The 22,078-nt window shown below is 52.0% G+C and overlaps 1 protein-coding gene across 2 annotated transcripts; it reads right to left on the bottom strand.

Annotated features, from left to right (window-relative positions):
* Nucleotides 1-1,075: 1,075 nt before the first annotated feature.
* Nucleotides 1,076-21,797, bottom strand: VPS37B (VPS37B subunit of ESCRT-I). Of its 2 annotated transcripts, none has more exons than XM_063143827.1 (4): nucleotides 21,606-21,797; nucleotides 7,088-7,259; nucleotides 5,522-5,604; nucleotides 1,076-3,927 (listed from the first exon to the last, which is right to left on the bottom strand). In XM_063143827.1, the coding sequence occupies exons 1-4, from the start codon at nucleotides 21,708-21,710 to the stop codon at nucleotides 3,430-3,432; spliced, it is 858 nt and encodes a 285-aa protein (XP_062999897.1). In that variant the 5' UTR covers nucleotides 21,711-21,797; the 3' UTR covers nucleotides 1,076-3,429. The 2 variants fall into 2 exon arrangements, with proteins under 2 accessions (XP_062999897.1, XP_062999898.1); XM_063143828.1 differs by lacking the exon at nucleotides 21,606-21,797 and adding an exon at nucleotides 21,125-21,170.
* Nucleotides 21,798-22,078: the final 281 nt, after the last annotated feature.

Raw genomic sequence — 22,078 nt, 5'->3', positions numbered from 1 at the left:
ACAAACAGATACTGCCTTCAGTTTCATTTCAAATCCTCCCACGTAAAGAGGAACCCTTAGAAGCAGACAACGGAACAGCGGCTGAATCCAGAGAGTCTTTGCTCTCAGCAAGTCACAAGCAGTGATCCTAAGGCACACGTCGGCCGCTCTGTCCCCCATAATGCATTGCTCCGGGTAGAAAAACGGTGTCCATTTCAGCTGGTTGTAGTGTGGTTCTCTTGCATGAGGTATCCCTGAACAATTCAGCAATTTCAAAACTGTTTTGTTTTTAATTTAAAGGCATTTTCCAAAAAAATTAGTATCACATATTTTGGGGCTATTCCTTGATAGAAACAAGCAGGCAACCTCAGTCACAAAATACTTCTGAAGGTAAAAGAATATGCAAAATGAAATGCACAAGCGAGCTTTTATGACCTTCCACTTGTGCGCTTCAGAGGGCCTTTTAGCACTCAGGATAAAAACTGGTTCCTGACATGGGAAACTACAGACTAGAGCTTACACTAGCCCTACAAACTGCAGTAGTTTTAACCCTAGTTGAGCCCAGGGAATTTGTGAGGATGCGGAGAGCGCTCTACCCGCTTCCAAAGCAACTTCCAAGGACCCCTGCCGAGAGGCCGTGGCAGCGGCCAGCTCTTCCACAAGAGCCTTGCGAAGCGTTTGCCATCTGGAGGAGTCTTGGAGGAGTCATGCTGCAGGCAGCGTCTTTCCCAAGACCCAGGAGGAGCAGGGGATGCCTTCACCGGGCCATGGCCTCTGAAGGGTCACTCCCTACATGCAGTTAGCAACACAGAAGGTCAGAATGACAAACCTGACAAGTGCTAGCATCAAAGACAGGCAGCGCTGAGCGTGCCGTTGTACAACTTCCGCAGTGGTGGTGGCTTGGGGTTTTTGTTTTGAGAGCGAGAGACAGAACCAGCTGCTGTCCATGGAGTTAACTCAGCGGGAGCGAGCTCACACACTAGGGCCCAACTGAGGAGGAGATGCTGGTCTTGGCAAGAGTGAACGGCAGATTCCCAGATCCAGACGGGAGGATCTCTCGTCCCAAGACAGACCGTGGTTGGCCTGGGAGAGGAAAAGCGCACGTTGAACCTGATTTGTGACCAAGGAGTAATTCCCAAGTTTTCACCTTTCGGCAGAAGATTATGGCTTCAGGGACGCGGCCTCCGGGCTGGAAGTAGCCTGCTACGGAAGCACTTTGGAGCCCTGACGGTGTTACCCTTGACGTTCATCAAAAGGGGCAAAGATCAGGATGACATAAGCAGGACACAGCATGAATCCCTCAGGCCTGAGGGAAGCCAGAGCTAGCAGAGACGAGACCCTGTCATCACGGCAAGGGCAGGGCAGGTTGGGAGGAAGCGGTGGAGGGGCGGGGGGGGCGGGCGGGGAACGATGTCCGGAGAGCACCCAGGCAGGCCTGCATTGGCAGGAAGGGGCCTGTTGCGCCTAAAGGCGTTTGTAGGCCTACAGCCGCCGCAGCCGCCTTGCTGGAAACGTCCTCAGCAAAACATTAAGGCAGAGCGATCACAGCTCTTCCTGCTTCCATGTTCACATGCTGCGAGAAGCGCAGCCCTTCTTAAAACCTGGCCGAGGTTTCGCAGGAGTGTGGCTGGCCCCGTTCCTCCCTCCGCTAGAGGAGCCGTGCAGCGACACGGATTGAAGGAAGCTCCCCGTGGATGTCAACTACGTCTCATTTCCACCGTTTCTTTCACATTCAAGACCTACTTCAAGTTTCTCGTCTACCATGTTTCAAGAGATGCCCCTGAATAGACTATTACGGTGGAGCCCATGGCTAGAAATGCCCAGAACCATTTGCCTAGCTGAGAGGAGGGGGGGGGGAGAGAAAAAAGAGTAGCGTGTCCAATGCCAGGGGGCTCTTTTACAAACCATAGCTGAGGAAGTGCAAGACTAGAATTCCACGTGACGGTCACTTAAGGGACAAGGCAAAAGAAAGCCACGGAAGCTTGCTTAGAAGCCAGCGACCCTCCCGCCTTTAGGAATACCTGGTCTTTGGGAAGGACTCGTACTGCTAAAGCCTCCAGGGCCCTCTCAGCCCCACACCCCACCAGCCAAACGGCACACCTCACCCCACTGCAAGGCAACGCTGCCCAGGGGAGAGGCCCAAATTACGGGCACCGACTGGAAAGCCAGGCTAATTCCAGGCACTTCACGGTGAGTCATTCCACAGCACCCCATGCAGGGGCAGGGGACAGGTTCCGGGCGGAGGGCCAAACTGCGCCCCCCGCCCCCCCATGGCCTGGATGAGGCCAGTGGGTGTGGCCAGGACCCCGGGGGCGCCATCACTCCGCCCGTTCTGCCTCTCAGCACGGAGGAAGAGACGGACGGACCACACTGGGCGAAGCAGCTGCAGGCCTTTGGCTTGGGAAGCAACAGCTTTGGCAGAGGAGGGAGGCAGAGGGGAAGGAGGCTCTCTCCTGCTCCTGTCCGAAGCAGGTCCGGGGCAATCCGTTACGGGGAGGAGGAGGAGGAGGAGGAGGAGCTTTAGCTTAGATCCACAAGGTGAGGAGAAGAGAAACTGAAGGAACCAATTGCTCAGATTAGAGACGCCAGCGCACACTGCTTCCACTGACGGAACCTGCCGAGAGGCGTAAAGGTGGCACAAGAGAGCGAGAGATTCAAAAACCTTGCGTATAAAAGATGGAATGCGTAAGAAGAGGGTGTCAGGAAGCAGGGTGGGGTGGGGTGGGTGGGGAAGTCGCAAGCGCGTGCTCCGGGGGCGAAGAGATGGAGTATTTCTAGTCAGCTACCAAGAGCAGGAGGATGCATTTCTATTCATGACTTATGTTTTAAATCCTGAGGCTTTCTGGAGGTCATCATGTTTAAAAGAGGTTGATTCCTCCAGCGCGCGCGCGCACACACACACACACACACACACACACACACACACTTCAAAAGGGCCATTCAGGGTCCTGCTCACTCTGGCAGCAAACCCACTGACATACATGTGATTACAACAGCAAGGGAAGCCACTTGCCCTCACAGCAGGATCCTCATGCCGGGGCGAAGCGAAAACGACAAGATTTCTAAGCCGAGGTTGCAGTGCTCCGTGCCCAAATCAAGTGGCAAAAGGAGGCAAGACCCCCGGGGGAGCGGCAGGCACGGGCTGAAACCTCCTCCAAAATGCCAGGCAAGACCCGATTTCTACTGGAAACATTTCTCCAACTGTACCATTCGACAGCCCCACCACCCTTCCAAAGAGGGATTTATGTAGACGTTGATTCTCTTGTTAAAAAGAAAAGAAAAACGTGGTGACATTCACAGGATACAGCGATGCCCCGGACTGCGGCGCTGATTTCTTGTACTCTTACGCACAAAGCGCTGGAGATTTGCCACGGCTTGGGTTGTTTCTTGGGAGTTGAGGAGTAAAAAGGTCAGCACCAACGTACGAAAGTCAGGACACGACGGGCCTCTTCAGTGCAGGATAAAGCCCGGGTTTGGCGGGAGGCGAGGCGGCGGTCTCTGGGGCAAGGCGGGAGGGTACTGCGGCGCAAACGGAGTCGGGTAACCCGGCGGCGGCATCTGGCTCGCAGATGGAACTCCCGTCCGCGGGGGGAGCGGAGGGTACGGGACGCTTGGATAGGGCAGGGCCGGTCCTGCGTTCATGGCAGCTGTGAACGGAGTAGGGAAGCGTCCTGGCGGGACTGCGGAGGCTGGAGGCGGCGGCGGCGGAGGGTTCCGGCGAGGCATGACGGAAGGAGGGGCGTTCGCCTCCGACACCGGATGCGCTGGGGGAGCGTCAGCTGCGCGTGGCTGAGGGGGGGCCAGGGGCAGCCGGGGCCCCTTCAGCACCATCTCTTGCAGTTTTTCTATTTTTACACGCCGCAGGTGAGCCAGTTTCCTTTGGTTCTGGTATTCATCCACAAAGGTGTCCAGGGGGACTTCGCCATCCAGAAACTTCTCAGCCATGTTCTGTCACAAACAGGGAACACAACGTTAGGAAAGGGCCCGTTTCGGAAGCATCACCCCCAGTTTAACACAAGGATCTCTCCCTCCCAGTCAAGAGAAAACCAGAATATGCTGGGGGCAGGGCAGCCCTTGCCCTTGGGAAGCCAGGGTCCCGACAGCCTTCCCCAAACTGGGGGCCTCCAGACATTTGGACTACAACCCCCAGAATTCTTGGCCAATAGCTGGGCTGGCCGGGGCTGATGGGAGGTGAAATACAATACAACTGGAGGGCGCCAGGTTGGGAACGGCTGGGATCCAAGGTCCGGCAAGGTTCCAGGGTCCCGTCCCCTGAGAGGCCTTCACCGGAAGTGCTGTGAACGGGCGGCGCCTCTTGCATTCAAAGAAGGCTGCTCTCCTGCTAACCTGAGGGCCTCTCCGTCCTTGCAATGGCCCAAGCGGCATCAGAAAACCAAGGATGACTGAAATGTGGACTCTCAACTGTGACCTGCTCTCCAGGCCAAGGGGGTGGGGGGTGGGGGAGAGCAGACATCTTAAGTTCATGGGTACACATTTATTCCCCAGTTTTATTTTGCTCCAGGATCAAAGCCCCCGCACAGCCCCCTCCCCATGCCCCCCTCCCTTTTCTCTTTAGGGGATTTTCTTCCCTGCAGAAGCTGCTATTGTTTTTTCTGTTTGTCAAGATTAAGGATTTTGAGGTCTCTCCAGTCTTGGAAAAGGCCTGAGGTTGACGAAGGGGATGAGGAAGTTTGCTCCCCTCCCCGCTGATCTGAATCTTCAGCCGTGGTCCGTATGTTTGCAACCATGACTGACATCGTACTTTTTTGCCTGTAATAGAAGATCCTCAGGACGATTTACTTATAGCGTTTTTGTTACACCGCCTTTCTGCCAAGAGCATGGAATCCAAGATGACTTAGAGAATTGTTTCATGCACACCACATGCGTGGCTTTGAATAGATGCAGCGAACGCTTCCTTTGCACAACGTGGCAGATGCAGCCAACAGACTATCTGCACGCATCGGCACGTGTGATGCCCAAGGACTGTGCTCGTTCACAACCCCGGCAGCTGAAGGGAGAAGCCCACAGAGCCCCACAGCCAGGGAGAGTGAACTCTGTGCCCGCGACCCAGCCCCTGAAGGCAGCCCAAGCAGGGGGCTCTCGCCTGATGTGGGAGCTACGCAGCGCCTGCAGCTGGCGCAAAAGGGAGGGAGGGGGAGAAGGCTGTCGAGCAGCGCTCGGCAGCACGGCCAGGGGCCTCGTGGGTTCAGACGAGCTGCTCTCTCCCTCAATCCCGCCGAGCGAGGCCCAGCCTGGACGGTCGTGCCAATTCCCCTGCCTAAGTCTTAGGGCCACGAGCCCAATTCTCTGGGCCAAACCCGATTCTGGATTCAGCAGGACACTAGGAAAATCCCATGATACGAAGACAGACACAACTCCCCAAGAGGAGCCACAGCACAAGCAGTCCTGGGATGACAGGCACGTGCAGGTGCATCAGACCAGATCTGGTGAGCCAAAACAGAATTCTGAAGCAAGGAGAGTCCCCCCACCCAATGCCCCAGGGGGTTGGGCGAGGCAACTGCGTAGGCTTCTTCCCCCTCACCTCAGTGTCTTCTTCAATTTTAGCCCCTTCGGTCTGAAGCAGTGCTAGGAGGGTCTCCAAGGAGGCATTGCTGGATTGTCTGTCTGCAAGTGGAACAAAAGCACCCAAAGCCATGAGTCCAGGCAGAGACGAAGAAAAGGCTCAAAGAGCCACACGACCCTTGTGCAATGCAGAGCGCACACGTCCCACTCGGCCAGCCTCAGTGCTTCCCCGGCCTGGGATGCCTGCTTGGCGGGGGTGAAAGCCCCCCATCCCGTCCTTTTCAACTGGACGCCCAGACGAATCACTGGCAGGACCCGAGCAAGACGCTGGAGGTCCTACGCGGCTGCTCCAGCAGCACCTCCACGCAGCAGCTGCTACTCAATCAGACGCCTCCGCTCCAGCCTCCCGTTCTTCAGGCTCTTCCCAGCCACCCTCCCGTTTCCTGGTGAAACGCCTCCCACGTCCTGCCTCTCCGAGCAAAGCACCATCCCAGCTGTTCGTTTCACTCGGGACGCAGCTTCCGGGGCTGGAAAAAGCCAAGCCGTAAGTGCTTGCAGGATGGGTGTGGGCCCGACTACAACTCGCCAGCACCCCTCTGCTTCCCAAGTCTGCGCTTGGCTTACCAGCCTCAACCGGAAACATTTGGCATCAGCTCATGCAAAGCGTGTTACTGGAGTGAGGGCAATGTTGTGCGGTGAAGCAACAGAGCCACAAAGCAGGAAACCCCGATTCAAACCTCATCTCAACCGTGAACTTACTAGGAGGCCTCGGGCTCCCTTCTTTGTCCTTCTCTTTCTCTTTCTCAGGCCAGCACAAGCAAACTCCCCTCCGCTTGCAAGGCAGGGAGAACAGCGCCAACCTTACGGGACTGTTATAATGAATGCTGGCGCGGGGTGCGGGTGAGCGTGGGAAGTGCTTGGAGCACTTTGCAAACCCGAAGTATTATTATTACTGCACAATTCAGCCCCACGGAGACATCGCGGGCTGGGAAATGAAAAATGACGTCCTTCCAAAACTACTGTGCTCTCCAGGGATCGGAACACCAACATGCAAGACCTAGAATATTCGCCCTCATCACAAAGAGCATTTCCCAAGTCGTCGGTCCGTTCCCACTGCCAGTAGCTCACTGCAAGCTATTTTTAATAGAAGACTTAGAACTTAAGCATGAGAAATTACTTGGATTGTTAACCAATTAAAGAAATCCTAGTTTATCAATTGACTAAGATTTAATTAATCTGCCCGTATTTGCATATTAGAATTAAGTTCTGAATGTAGTGCTCAGAAGTCTCCTACTCAACGAGAAGCACCTTTCAATTGATCAAAATGCTTTTAATTGATCCATCTGATCGACCAACTTAATGCAGCAGCCCCAGTGGGCTGAAACCCCTACTGACTCTTAGCAGCGCCTGGTCTTCACTGGCATCGTCTAAGTACCTGGAACACGTTCCAGGAAGAGCTTATCTTGCCGTTCTGCCAGATGCTTCAGTGGGGGGGGGGAAGGAGGGAAGAGGCAGAGACGGAAGGAAGGAAGGAAGGGACCAGTGTGTGTCGTCCCCCTCCACATCCCCCCCCGAGAAGCATTACCTAGTTTGGTTTTCTTTATCTGATATGCTTCAAAGAGAACGTGCAGCTCCTGGTACTTCTGCGTCAAGGTGGCCTTCAGAGCCTCCAGCCTCGGTTGGTACAAGAGGTTGCCTTCCGCCAGGCTGCGGTTGCTGGCAAGCGTCACGTCCTTGCTGAGCTGGACGTTTTGGGCCTGCAAGAGAAAGAGGTGGAGGGTAGAACAGGTGGGTCCCAGTGCAGACGCTGGAGCATTTCCAAGGTCCCAATCCGTGAGCCAAGACCATTTGGCTCCGCCGCTCTGCCTGAACTCTCACCTAAGAGCTGTCATGCCCCCCACCCCGGCGACAGAAGAGGAAGGGGTGCTGAAGCTCCGTGGCCTTGGCTGATGGTCCCCTCCCCTCCCCTCCCCCAAACGGTCTTCATTCCAGGGGATCCTTATAACAATTATGCAGCTTCAAGAATTGCAGCCTGACACTGCTTCCCTCCCCATCCTGGTAAGCATGCGGGCGGGCGGGGGGCACGGAGGAATCTCCGTACAGTGACTCAGCAAGTTGAGAAACACATTGCAGACTGGTATGACTCAGGGGCCAGCCTGAGCTGAGAGATTTTGGACAAAATACGTGCTCACGTGTAGAATTCGTGACTGTGAAACTGTGACTGAGCCAGGGGAGGCAGGAGAAACACGAGTGCTTTAAATATGAACCAAGGCCTTCATGTGCAACTCCACCAGAGATGGCCCTGCCCTGAAAAGGCTGGATGCCACCAAGGGCCGTAGGGCAAGAGAGATTTGATCTACGGGCACAATCCATTAGGAAGAGCTCCCGCACAAGCCCTATGGAAATGGAGGGGAGCAACGCAAACACAGACAGAGAAGAAGCCATTTCCAAGAGATGCTTAGAAAGCCAACGTCTACAGGGAAAGCTGGCTTGCCGGTGCCGCACATAATGAGATCTGAAGGTCAAAGGGGAGATGGCAAGACCAGGACTCAGCTGGGCAGCAGGATAATGGGACAGGGAGAACAGGGGTCCCGTCCCCTTGATCAGACAAATCTGATGAAGAGCTCTTTATTACATTCAGTGGTGAGCGTGCGCATATGCCACTCTCGGAAGAGACCGGAGGGCCTTCTTCATCCTCATATACTTCCTACAAGTTAAAAAGAACGGCACGCAGTCTAATAGGCTTACACAAAAGGGCGAGGAAATAAGTGAATCCCGGGACCCAGCGGAAGGGCGGCTGCCTGACGTGCTGCCCGTCCTGGCAATTCCCCTCCTGTGCAGGACTGAGGAGACGACAGCAGGGCGAGGGCCTCCGCCGGGTCGCTCTCCCCTCAGCCCCACACTCAAGTGCAACCCCTACCCCTCCGCCAAGATCTTAGAAGAAGCCATGCTCCAGTCACAAAGGACTCCTGCAAGCGCGCCGTCTCTCCTAATCCTGTTGATAAGGCTAAAGCCGCTGAAAGACCTGCGAGAGCCCGCTGGAAATTCCTGGGGGCCTTTGGCTGGCCCCTCCGGTGGACAGGACGCTGGGGCCCTCGCCTGATCTTCGGACGTCGCTCCTGGCTGGCCTTCTCCCGGGATCTTTTGATCTCCAGCCTACCTCCAAACATCGCTGCCGCACATCATCCTTAGCCCAGGGGTGGGGCAGGCGTCCGGCTTTCGGGAGACGGATTTTTACTAGCCCAAGTCCCACCAACCAGGACTTGGCACAAAAAGGAACAGGGAGGGCGCGGGGGAAGAAAGACACTTAAGGAATTTTGAGGAGCCCAGGGGTCTGTTTGGAGGATCTGAAGTGAACAGAGTTCACAGTCCTTCCCCAGAAGGACCTACGTGTGGTGACCCCAAGCGATCTTCATTTCAACAGAATAATTGGGGTGGGGAGAATCGTTTTGTGGTTGCGATCATTAAACCATTGGGTGTCAGAAATCCTTGCGCTCTCTCTCCTGCAAGTCGCCCAGAGATCTACACACAGATGCCCACCTACCTGCTGCCTCCACCCACCTCCTGCCACACCAAGCTGGAGATGAGCTTCTGACAGAGGGAAAGGGCAAAGCCCTGAGACCAGTGGTGAAGTTGTTCTTGACCTCACTTATTAATTCTTTTTACTAGACAACTCAATGACTCCCTGCAGACTTCTCTCTCCTAAGCCTTCCTAGGTCATCCGCTCTTAAGGAAGCCTGCCCATTCATCTGCCTGCTATTTATGTTAACATTTAGAGAGCGTGCACCCCCACACCCCCAACTCACACACGCCCAGTTGCAGCTTTTATATTAGACAAGAACCTCCCAATTAATGTCCGCCGGCATGTGGCCCTCAGCCGAATTTCACACAGCCCCACCCCCGCCCCCGCCTCGGCCCCCGATCCATTCAGAGCTGCAGCAGGAGACACCTGCCCTTTCCTTAGCAGACCGCAGGAGGAGGCAGACACAGAAGTAGCTAAAAGGGGCCAACCCACACACTTTGGGCTCTGGGCCAGCCCACCGCCAGCTTGAGTCCCGCCCACTGACAACTTGTGGACCCTGACAGATTGTTCACATGGGAATATGGCCCTAGAGAGGGGGGAAAGGGTTGCTCATCCCTTGCTCTAGACATTCAGCCTTGAGGAACCAAGGTACAATTTTGTGACTTGGTTCGCATGTAATGCTAATTCATGGGTTGTTTAACCCAAGAATTGGCATGGCTGCGTTGTTGTTTGTTGTTACTTAATCCAATAACAAAGCATGGATTAAGACTCTGGGTTGTTTGTCCCTCAACAGCCCAGAGTTCTGGATTCATACGTGGCGTCAAACAATCTGGGAACAGGCCATTCCTGGGTTGTTGACAAAAGCTGACGCAAAGCGTAAGTGGTGAGTGGGCAGGAAGCAGCATGCTCGCTGCCTTACAGTCCCAACTAACTTTGGGTTGTTTAACCCATACTTAGTCGTTATATGTTACCTGGGCCAGTGCATCAACCTAAAATATTTCCGTCAGGGGGCAATAAACACCGGTGTTCTCCCTGGCAGTGGCACCCACGGCTTTGTGAAGGAAGCCAATAGAGGAGCACTTTTCCACATGATAAATTAACAAAGGGAGATGCGGCAAGCAGCTTCCACATAACGTGGGAACAATAACGAGAGCCCTACTAGCTTTTTCCAACCTAATTACATCAGAATGCAAAAAAAGCTGCTTTCAAAAGAAAGTAAAGAGGCACATCATTTTTCTGAGATTATTCCTTTAGGAATAAGGAATTAAACCATTTAGGGCTGCGTCCAACGGGGGGAAACGCCTGATCCAGCAGAAGCCTCCAGCAGTGGAACAGGTTAGATTAGAAATAACGGGCAGGAAAAACAACACAGAGCTCTGCGGCACCTGAAAGACGAACACATTTATTCTGGCATCAGTTTTGTAGACTGCAGCCCACTTCAGCAGATACATGAAGTGTTATCAAATATATACAATACACAGGATGGGGTGGAATTGCAAAAGGCAGGAAGTACTGACAGTGACAAGGACATTAACAACAGTGGCCTTTCACAAAACACTCATGGCGAACAACGCAAATATCAGGCAGTAGGTAAGCCAATTCACATGTGTAGTGTGATAAAAATCCTTTATTCAAACCTCTTGTGGCAGAATTAAACCTGTTAATGAATTCTATGAGAAAACACATTCCCATAGAAAAAAGTGATACATGAAATAATATGCAAAACTCCACTCACTTAATGGTTGGTGTTAACAAGGTAAAAAGTTATATAACTGGCCTTTTTATTGCTAGATTCTATGACTTCATTATAGCAGCCTCAAGGAGTCAATTATACCACTGAGGCTGCCTAATTCTGGAGCTTTGCCTACCTGCAAGTGAGGAAGCAATTCCTGCTGGCCAGCATCTGTATCCTGAGGCCTACTAGCTACCACGAGGCATGGAAGCACGTGCTCCAACGGAAGCACGGACACCACCACATCTGCTTCCCCCCCCCCGCCGCAATATTTAGTCCCGATTCCCACGTGGCCCCACTCTGGCGACGCCACGCGTTTCCCTGCCCCCATTCCACAACACCGGCTGCCTAATGATGAATCGTGCTCATGAGACAACTTTACATGACCAGCTGCCATTTTACAGTATCTCAGTGTTGGTTCTGAAGGGCTGAGTAGGGGTGGGGGGATCCTTTTGGCCCCAGATCCCCCTCAGGTAGCGCCAGACGCCGTAGGGGCAAGAGAACTCAACACAGCTCCGCCGTGTGGAGTCCTCGATTCCTTTCTTCATCACCAGCGTGATTTGGGAACTTAGTTAAGTCACCTACCACTTATCCTGTTATTACGCATCTCATTCTTACACACATGAAAGGGAAGTATTACCATAGAAAAAATTTAAAATACATAAATAAAAAAGACAAAGGTCTTAAGTGCTAAGGACACCTATGACATGATAAAGGAACACTGAAAACGAGAGAAGGCAAATCTTTGCCCACCCCCACCCCCCTTTGAAGGACGATGCAAATGGCCTATGCTTTAAGTTACGCACATCCAGTGAATCCAGACAAAGGGAAAAGGGCTCTTGGTTTTCACGTGTTCTGCTCAACCGTTCTCCCAGAGCTAGAGTCTTGGCACAGCCGGGGCCGACTGTTCCACCCAACACCTCCCCACTCATCGTAACCCTATTTTCTTGCTTTTTTTTTCCTACTTGGGAATTCTTTGTCAACCCCTGCAGGGTACAAAACCTTTCTAAGACTCATGTTCATCAACTCACCTAGAACTGAAAGTCCAATATTCGACTCATGCTACTGAGGCTAGTTTCAATATTAAATTAGGATGCAGAATAAATTCACAGAAAACAACGCTACAACACAAGCAGCGCACAAGTGCAATTCCATACAAAACACGAAGCCAACTGAGAAGTTAATACGCAGGTCGAAGCAGGCAGCGGTGCCCCAGGACTTCAGGCAGGCGCCTTCCCAGCTCGACCTGGAGGTAGCGGGACCGAACCTGAGAATTCCTGCATGCAAAGCAGAAGCCCCTCCACCGCTGAGAGATGGTCCTTCCCGTAAGGGATGGCGATTGCTTACGACCAACGTCCTTGACTGATTTCGCAGGTTCTGAGAGGTTATTTGCATATTTCAAATGTTAAAGGGATTTCATCATGTGGATTAATGTTATAGTTCATTGTTGCTCTGACCTGTAATTGACATTAACATGAGACTATGGGAAGAAGCTCAACTATGTCCGTGTACAATGAATGCAGTATATCAGGAATACACTCAAAACCCATCTTTATCAAGGAGATGAAACTAGAGGCTTAACATGTCTGGCTGTGGATTTCTTTGCATTAAACAAAAAACAGGAAGACGTGGTAAATAAAAGGATAAAATGGAAGAATTAAAAATAAATCTACGGAGGACGGCTGAAGTCTCCCATTTTAAGTAAATTAAAGAATCCCACCTGCTTTGAAAATGGAAGTGAAAGTTGACAGAACAGCTTGGATTGTTTAAAACATCTGCTGCAAAGATCAAGGCCCCAAGTGGTATCAGAAGCACAATTCCCTCTGAATGTTTTCCAATTCTCTCACTTACGTCCCATTCATTTTGTGCTGGAACTCTGATATTTATATAACATCTACATCGTGACTCACAGAGAAAGATTAAACACATCAGATAAAGCAGCCTGGAATCAAGACGAATTACAAGCAAGCTACAGGCCACGTCACACGCTCCAATAAAAGAGGTATGTCAATAAACGCTAGGGATACGGGGCGCAAACGGGGCACCCCACAAAAGAATGGCTTTGTGTCAAGGAAGCAAAGCTGAATACAGGCAAATTCACCTCCTAATGGAAGCTCCTTCAGGATTGTCAGCAAAGAGGGGGGGAAACCCATTCCAGCCGGGGTTTTGATCTGGTTGCTGGCTGCCGACCTTTATGGAGAGAGGGGTGGGGGTGCACAGCCCTGTTAATTCTGCCCGCCTCTTGCTGGCTTTTGACACCACTGACCATGACGCCCTTCTGGATCAGCTCCCATGGGATGGGCACGGGAGGCCCCATGTCACTGTGGCCCCCGCCCTACTTACGGGATCCAATTGCAGGCAGCAACCTCAAGGGCTTCTTCCTCGGCTCCTCGGCAACTGAGCTATGGGGTTCCACAGGGCACCAGCTTGTCCCCAATGTTGTTTTGAAACTGTCATTACATGTGAACAGCCGCAGTATAAAGAAGAAGCTTTCTATGATTCCAATCCAAGCTGGAGGTACCCATTCCCCTTTTCGCGGTGCTGGGGAGAACACAGAGCACAGCGGAGGTCTCTGCACCCTGGTTTGTTTTAGAATTCTCTGTTAACAACAAAAATCAAACAGAGTAGTACAACTGGTTTCGTCTTTGTCTCTTGGAAGCCAAAACTATTCAGATGGCTTTAAAAAAAATTAAATGTGCTTAGATAGCAGGCCTAGACTTATTCTAGAGCAGGACGGGAGTCTGGGTATTTTCACCGCAGCCTATGATTAAGTAATCGCCCCCCATTACATAGCTAGCAGCTGCCATATGGAGCCCTGACCTTCTCTTCTGTGTTTCGAAGGGGGGGGGGTGGAGAAAGGAGAGAAGTGATGTATGTAAAATAGCAGTTTTCCTGCCACAAAATTACCAGTTAACTACAAAAAAAGATTCATAGGCAGGATTCGCCAAGCTGAGTTGTGGGAAACAATGCCGGCCCATAGGAAACAACCAAGGGTGCAACCACAAATACCTTGCGAAATGCGATATCTGAAAGAGACTAATCCCAACTGCTCACCACAATCTGGCAAATCTAGTTATAATCATAATCTGGCTTTGGCAGACGCTGCAGCAAGGAATTCCGTCAACATTTCCATTAGAAGTCGTTTTTTGTTTTGTTTTTAAAAAAGGGGGATTCACAAACTTTTTACTGGGACAGCAGCTGTTTAATATTAATCTTGACTTTTCATTGCAGAGCTCATTCTCTCCTGGCCCAACGCGAGAGTCGCACATTTAGCTCTCTCGTGCCCACAGCGGTGCGCGTACCTTGAACCGAGGCCCACGGAGGCTTTCGTTTGTCGGCCACCCTGCTTCCGTGCCCACATCCGGATACATCCCTGTCCAAGACTTTCACTCAACCAGCTCCACTGCTCTCAGGCATGGGAAGGTCTCCTGCTCCCTTCCTGCCCCTTTTGCTTGGAACAGCCTCCCAGGGCGACGGTGCCAGGACACCACCCACTTTCTTCAAAACTCTCCTCATAACCCCCCTTTCCTGCGACACCTGGAGTTCAATGCCTGACTGCAACAAAGCCTGTAAACCGAACCACAGCACGAAGCACTCGTGTTTGCATTTACACCTTTTAATTGTTTTACTCTTTTGTGTAAGACGGACTAGGACTAGGACTGAAGGGTGGTGTAAACATACATCATACAATTCCTTTCCTGTTTGCTCCTTTCCCCTGCCGTCTCCCTTGCATTAGATTTTAGATTGTAGACACCTCAGGGCAGGGACCTGTCCTCTTCTACTCTGTGAAGTGGTGCGCACACTGATGACTCCACGTAAATAATCAACAACACCTCAGATGCAGAGCAGCTGCCCCTGAGCACCCAACTGTACATCTCACCACTGAAGGGAACCATGAAGCCTGGTCGCGCGCAGAGTTCACACAACCTCTGGCTTAGAGCTGCGGAATGGCGAGAGACCCGTTACGGATTCAGCCCATGTCAGTTTGAGACAACATGCAGAAGCAGCTGCAAACGAGGCAGCAATTGCTGCTCTTTAAAACACGAACTTCAGCCCAACCACCTGCCAATACCTCAAGAAAATTCTTGATCGTGCCCTTGTTTTTGTCATTCAGCCCAGTGAAGTAAAGCAACACTGGTGGGTGGGTTTTATTTGGTTTCCCTCAAAACAGAAGTGGGAAATGCTGCCTGCGTGGGGAATTTTAAAGTTTCGGACCGCAGGGGCATCTGTTAGAGCCACCGGTGGGGCCACAGCCGAAGGGCGCTTCAGAGGGTAACGGCATGTCAAGGAGGTCAGGGCCTCCTTACCTTTAACAACTGGGCAGAAGAGGGGATTTCGGTAGCCACAACTTCCTGGCAGACTTGACAAGCTCCAGCTACCAAACCACCCTCTTCACGTGACCGTTGAAGGAGCAGACTCCGCTCCATCTGGTCCCGCAAGAGGCAAAAGCAGGAGATAAGACAAATGTGATGAACCACGATAGTGGGGACCGTGCTGCAGTTGGGCGATGGGTCTGGAACGGTTGGAGAGGAGGAGGCCGCGCGAGTGCAATTCCCTGCCGCACCGCCATTCAGCGCCCGAAAGGCTCTTTGCTGTCTGGGAACAAAACACATCCTGGCTTCCCCCCCTCCCCAATCCAGGCATTTATCTATACAGTAGGGGAAGTGACCTCTGTTGACAAGAGCACAGAGGAGGAGCCTCTGTTACATAACACAACTGCTCAGATTCTTTTGACTCAACTTATTTTCAGAGGGCGTATGCTTTCATCTAAACAATACTTTTGCCAGACTAGAAAGTTTGCTAGAGACAGGTAGCAGGAAACCTTTCACCGCACCATGGCCAAATGCACACACACACACACACACACACACACACACACATCATTAGGAGCTGAACTACCTTCCTTCATACCATGAAACTGCTTCATAATGTTGCAGAACACAAAACGAGCGTCATGATCATCCTTCTCAACGCTTTGGTTCAGCTGCAGAGAATCTCTTGTTCACCTTGAAAACTAGAATTGCACCATAAGCTTGAGAGCTAGAACTGATTTTACAAGCGTTACACAGCTCCAAGTTATGCTGAACCACTCATTCAGACCCAGGAAGATACTTTGGGCCATTTTCAAAACAATGCTCAGAACACTGGGATTGGTGGTGGTGGTGGGGAAACCAGGAGAAAGTTAAAACTAAGAAAGCACAAAGGAACTGCATTATTTTCTACATCTGGCAGAAGAGGGGGCCGGGCCCATTTCACTGATGCAGGAGTGATTCATTCTTATACAACAGATCATTTAAGTCCAATCTTAAATATTACATTGAGGGGTTTTTTTTAAAAAAAAAATCGCACTCAGCTACATTTCAAAAGAAAAACTACATTTGTATCTTGATATAGAACCAAAAATCCAGTAACCCCTTAAAGACTAACATATAAACACATCTGGAGGGCACCAGGTTGAGCAAGGCTGTCTGTATCAATTTCCAGAAAAGTCGCTGTGGGGCGGCATCTGATGAAACGGACTCAGCTTTCATATGGCCCCGTTCAGACAACACGCTAAACCATGCTGCTTAACCACAAAACGGTTAACGGAATGCATTTTGTGGTTAAGTGTGTTGTCTGAACGGGGCCATATGAAAGCCCACAATGCTCACACATCTTTCATCAGATGCCGCCCCACAGCGACTTTTCTGGAAATTGATACAGACAGCCTTGCCCAACCTGGTGCCCCCCAGATGTGTTTACTCCAACTCCCGTCAGCCTCAGCCAGTGTGGTTGGCCAGGAAGACTGATATAGAAAGTTTCCAGATTATTTTTTTTGCCAAATGTTCCTACAGGCCCACCCTGCCATTCAGCCAAGATCCTGCCTAGGGCCCTCTGCTGTGTCCTGCACCCTAGTTCCAAGGTTCAGCCATGTTAAGTTACAGCAACACACACACACAAACCAGGAGTCTCGTGCAACCTTAGGGACTAACTGTTTTCCCCCATAAGCTTTTCTAGTCTGGGTTCATGGGTTAATATTTAACCCATGATTCTCAGGGACACACAACACATGCGAGCCATTTTTGGTTTCTGTAAACAGCCTCTGACCACACCAAGCGAAGGTTGTCAGCATGACGTGGGAACCTGAACTGATGGGTGGTTTAGGGGCTAACAACCCAGTGGTTAACCATGGTTTGTTGTTGGGTTAACCACTGGGTTGTTTAGCTCTTAGACAATCCATCGGTCTGTGTTCGCATGCCACTCTGACAAGCTCAGAATGTGCTGACAGGAGGTTGTTTACTGAGACCGGAAGTGTCTCATGCACAGAACACATCTCCACTTATCACGGGTTAATTAACCCAAGGCATGTCACCATGATGTGTGATCAGTCCTAGCGACTAATGCCAACGTCATCAGGTGCATAAAAGACAGAGAACTACTATTTTTTCAAAAATGTATGCAAGAGGATGTTTTGTGCATGTAATGAAGTGGGTTCTAGCCCCCAAAGAAGCTTTTCCCACAGCCCTACTTGGTTCTTAACCTGCCACAGGACACTCTCCTCTTTGCATGGGCCCATTCGGTCATTTCCCAGTCACTTACTTTCAGGCCCGTCTGTGTTGGTGCAAGACTAAGCCATTGTAACATTCCCCCAGAGGCCCAGTTCCCATCTTATGGCCCGTTCTGGGAAAATCTCACTAGAACTTTGTGCCAGAGGGGCAGAACAGAAGCTTATCTTTGTTAGAGGCAGGCGTTTCCTAATTGGCTGACCACAAGAGAGAAGAGAAAACCAGTCTGTAGTTATAGGCAGGTTTAATTAGCAGCCTTAAAAACCTAATTTCATGTTGGCAAAAGAGAACATGACCACATTCATAGTGCGGTTGGAGAACAGCAGAACCAAGGAATCTGGGGATGCAGCAGCTTGCTTTTCCCCCTTTTGACAGCAGTTTACGAGAACACAATGGACTAACTATGAAAGCGCGACCAAATTTGCCATTCCTGAACCTTTCAAGAGTCTTCTGTAACATTACAGGTCAATGCTCCCACTGTATTTCTATTTGACACACAATTTCCCCCTTGATGGGCCACTTTCCATTAGCTGAATGATAGAAACTCATCCAAGATTTGAACGGCTGTATGCACGGAAAACTCCACGAAGCTGACCTTTCAGCTTTTGGAGAAAAAACAGAAGTCCACATTCCCAGGAATCAACGCCCAAATTCTGTACTCCGAGGCAAAGGTAACCCCTCGCAAGGTCCTCTGGTTACCTACTCTTAGCTGGGAAAATCACTGGCTTAATAGAATCATAGAATAGTAGAGTTGGAAGGGGCCTATAAGGCCATCAAGTTCAAACCCCCCCCCCCCCCGCTCAATAATATTATATTGACCCTGTCAGGAGACACCTTAAACCACGGCTTTAACCACAGTGAATAAAGCCATGGTTTAAGGTGTCTTCTGAACAGGGCCATTGTAGATTTTTAAAAATATATAAGGGTCTTATTCTATGATTCCATGAACACTTCAAGTACATAGGGAAAACTAAATTAACATGGAATAAAAACGAACAAACACGAATAGCTTGTTTCAGGAGTGGCATGAAAAGGCATTTTAAAAAATAGACTTTGAAAGCAGTAGATGGTTACTTTCTAGGTTCCCTTCAGTGGGGCGGTGGGGAAGCTTATTTAAACATTAAGTAGGTTTTCTCGTCTTTGGACTCCTAGAATTACAAGTTTTATTCAATAAAACTTTAGGCCTCTCTCTAAAGCTGCCACGTCTGCTTTTCCTCTTGAAATAATCTTTTCCAAGGCATCAGCAAGCCATCAAGACAAGAAGTACCAGAGCATTTGCATGTCTTTACATTTTTTCACCTCTCTGTCTCTCTCTCCTCTTTCCTATCCAAAACACAAGCATACTCCTAGAAAAACCTTGTAGAGAAGCCTACAAACAATAGGGCAGAGACTGCATGATGTTTAAGTCCTCCACAGACCTATTTGTGACCTAGGTTTGTCTCATGGCAACTCAGACTGTGCAGAGATCTACTAAATTAACACATCTGGCTGCAAAAGTAGCCAAAAGCCAGACCCTCCAACTCTTGGACACTTTTTTTTTTGCATGAATTTAAAAGCATGAAAGGACCTTAGTTTCTACTGCAAAGTTCCCTTATAGCCTTGAAAACAAGGGGCACATTATCAGAAAGCTTGATACAATCATAGCTACAGAGAGGAACTCTATAGCTTCGCACAATGACTTTCCAGTAGACCTGTAGCCTAGCTGGTTCTCCCTGCTGATAGGCTGGCTTTTAGGTTCTGTGCAAGCCGGTTACCAAGGAGTGACTAGGAACTAAAGATCCTCCCTCCCTTTATGAATTCCAGACAACAAAAGCGCACAGAGTGAAGGAGCAAAGATTTCTAAGGATTCAGAAGCCCTTTATTGGACTGGTGACTCCACTAAGATCTCCCAGAAAACCAAGTAATTCAGGGCTGCCTGGGTGGGAGGGAAGGAAAAGCTGGCACGTCTCTCGTGAGCCTCACAGCTGCACAAAAAGCTGAAAAGAAGGTAGAACAAGAGGAGGCGAGAAATCACAAGTCTGGAAGGTGTGGATTTAGTAATTAGCAACGCTTCTTTGCTACATTTGAGGGGGATTTTTTTTTAATCTCCAAGGTGTCAAAAATATTTACTTTTATAGAGGAAGAATAACTAGCTTAGCTTCACTTTCTTCATGCTCCTGTGATTTCAAATACAAGGAAATGCATAGAAGAAATGCCTGCAAGTTTATCTCGATGGCATAGTAAAGAAGAGAAGAGATTCATAGAATAGTAGAGTTGGAAGGGGCCTCCAAGGCCATCGAGTCCAACCCCCTGCTCAATGCAGGAATCTTCCTTAAAGCGTACCTGACAGATGGCTGTCCAACATCTTTCAATCCCAGGGAAAGCATTGGGGTCAGTGCTCAAATCATGGGGGGGGGGGGGGCAGAGAGAGAACAACCCCCTCACCTACTATCACTTGGGGAGGCAGACATGGTTTGGCAAAAGTTGGGAGTTTGGGGATGTGGCCTGTTGATTTTATTACCCTCCCACCTTACCCCAATTCAAGCGCAGGAGAGGGGAGCAGAGAGGAGACGTGCTGCTGCCTCTGTGCTGCTGCCTCTGCCTCCGAAGCAAGCAGAAATTAACCCTGAATTCAAGCTACCCCCCCCCCCCCATGGGATAGAGCTCTAGCAACTGCCTTCCCTTCTATGGGAGCACCTCTTACGCCAGGCACATTATGGCTCCAAATAATGAACCTATCGAGTTCTACAGGACAAGAAATACAGACCCAGGGCAGCTCTCATTTTTAAAGATTTGATGAAGGGGAAGAAGAGAATAGGCGTTTGCATTAAGCTGTACAGGGAGTCTAAATCTGGAGGCAGGTGGCGGAGGAGCGCAGAGCGCACATACCTTTGACTGATAACCCAATTTATTTCCGTGTGCTCAGAAGGTGGCTGTGTGGGAGGGTGGCCAGATGTCAGACCTACCCAAACAATAAAGCGTGGTCCTAAACGGAGGGACTTTAATTCCCCACAGACTGTGGCCCCACCAGTCACGCTCCCCTACACAGCCACTCCGCCCTCCCTACCCCATTCAGAGCTCAATCTTTCGCTAGCTGGACAGCTGCAAGACCCAACACATGGTGGGGGGGGGCACACACCCCTTTCCTCTACAGGCCTTAATATTTCACAAAGGGATGGGTGCAAGTCACAACCCAAATCCAGCTTAAAGGCTCTCTAGAACAAAAAAAACTGTCCTACATGGATGTCGGATCCGAAACATTTCAGCAAGAGGGAAGGATCGGCCTTCCAGTCCCCGTCAGTATCAAGAGAGGGAAGACAGTGTTGGGAGGAGGAGGAGGAGGAGGAGGAGGAGGAGGAGGAGGAAGAGCGCTGGATAAGTGCCAGGGGCGCCTCCACCTCCCCTAAGCCCCCCTTGGGATCCAGTAGGAAGACGGGGGTGGGGGTGGGAGGCCGCCCCCATAATCCCGGGGGCTAAGATGTAAAGCAAGGGCTGGGGGGGAAGAGCACCTCTCGACCCCCCATTTCCCAGGCAACAGGGGCAAAGGGGTGCGGCTAACGGGGCAAATGAGATCAGGTCCCCACACAAAGAGGCGCCGGCTTGCCCCCCTCCCTCCCTCTCTCCCTCCCTCTCCGGACCCGGCTCCTTCCCCCGGGCCGCGTCGGCTTGGGAGGGAGGGGGGCTGATCCTCTCCCCCTCCCACGCATGGCAATTGGGGTGGGGGCGAAGGGCTGGCGCCGCCGGTGCCCTCCTCCGGAGCGGCCACCCGCGCGCATGTGCTGCCACGGCCTTTACTTCCGAGTAAACATGTCCTCTCCCCCCCTTCAAAGCGAGTCAACTCACACCCGGGACGCCCATGTCCCGGCCCCGCCGTCGACGCCTTTTCCGTGCTTCAACGTGGCCGTAAACATGCCTCCCCTCCGCAACCCAACTTCTAGCCACAGGAGGATCGGGGCCCCGGCTGGCCTCCCCGCACCCTTTTCTTTTAAGGGAAGGAAGGGGTCGCGTCGTTTCCCCTCCGTCGCTTTGGAGCGGAGAGTTTTGCTCCAGGAAAAGGGCCTCGGCAGCCGCGGAGACGGAGCACGCGGAAAGCGGAGCCCGGCAGGGAGGGACGGAGGCGCTGGCGATGCCGGGGCGGCGGCGGGGGGAGCGGCGGGGAGACGCCGCACGCCGGGAGGGCCGTTGGGGCAGGGGGAGGGGAATGCCTCGGGTCACCCCCGGCAACAGGGACAAAGCTGGCAACCTCCCTCCCTCCCTCCCCCCTGGGTCTCTGAGCCCCCCCCGCCCCCGCCCTGAAGGCCCAGCGCCCCCTCCCCCCGCTCACCTCCTCCATCTCCAGGGCCACCGCCTGCAGCTGCTCCTCGTCGTCCAGCAGCTCGTTCAGCTGGTGAAGGCTCAGGCCCTCCAGCCGCCTCACGTCCACCGCCATGGCGAGGGCGAGACGGTCGCCAGGCTTCGCTCCGCTCCGCTCCGCCGAGTGCTGCCTCCGGACGCTCCGGCCGAATAGTGCCGCTGCCGCCCCTCCCGCCGGAAGTGCCGCGGCCCTCCTCCTCCCCTCCCCGACTTCTCCAAGCACCCAGGTAGGGGAGGGGCGGTGTGGTGACGTCACCACGCCCGGCGCGCGCCTCCCCGCCCTCCTACTGGGGACACGCGGCGCGTGAAGGGGGGAGGGGGCGCCGCCGCCGCCTTGGCGCGCGCTCCGAGCGAGGGAGCGGGAAGGAAAAGCGCGGGAAGGGGCCGCCGCCGCCGCCTCAGGGCCCCGCTGTGGCGAAAGCCGCCGCGCCTGGGAAGACTGAC

Source organism: Elgaria multicarinata, chromosome 18 (assembly GCF_023053635.1).
Source record: "Elgaria multicarinata webbii isolate HBS135686 ecotype San Diego chromosome 18, rElgMul1.1.pri, whole genome shotgun sequence".
Classification (NCBI taxonomy): domain Eukaryota; kingdom Metazoa; phylum Chordata; class Lepidosauria; order Squamata; family Anguidae; genus Elgaria; species Elgaria multicarinata.
Note: the sequence above shows the minus strand (reverse complement) of the source record. Positions and strands in the feature narration are given on the sequence as shown.

Coding starts and splice junctions, on each gene's coding strand:
- VPS37B (XM_063143827.1), bottom strand. CDS start 21,710: ATGGCGGTGGACGTGAGGCGGCTGGAGGGCCTGAGCCTTCACCAGCTG. Junction 7,260..21,605: donor TGGCCCTGGAGATGGAGGAG/GTGAGCGGGGGG, acceptor TTTCTCTTGCAG/GCCCAAAACGTCCAGCTCAG. Junction 3,928..5,521: donor AAATTGAAGAAGACACTGAG/GTGAGGGGGAAG, acceptor TGTTTGTGACAG/AACATGGCTGAGAAGTTTCT.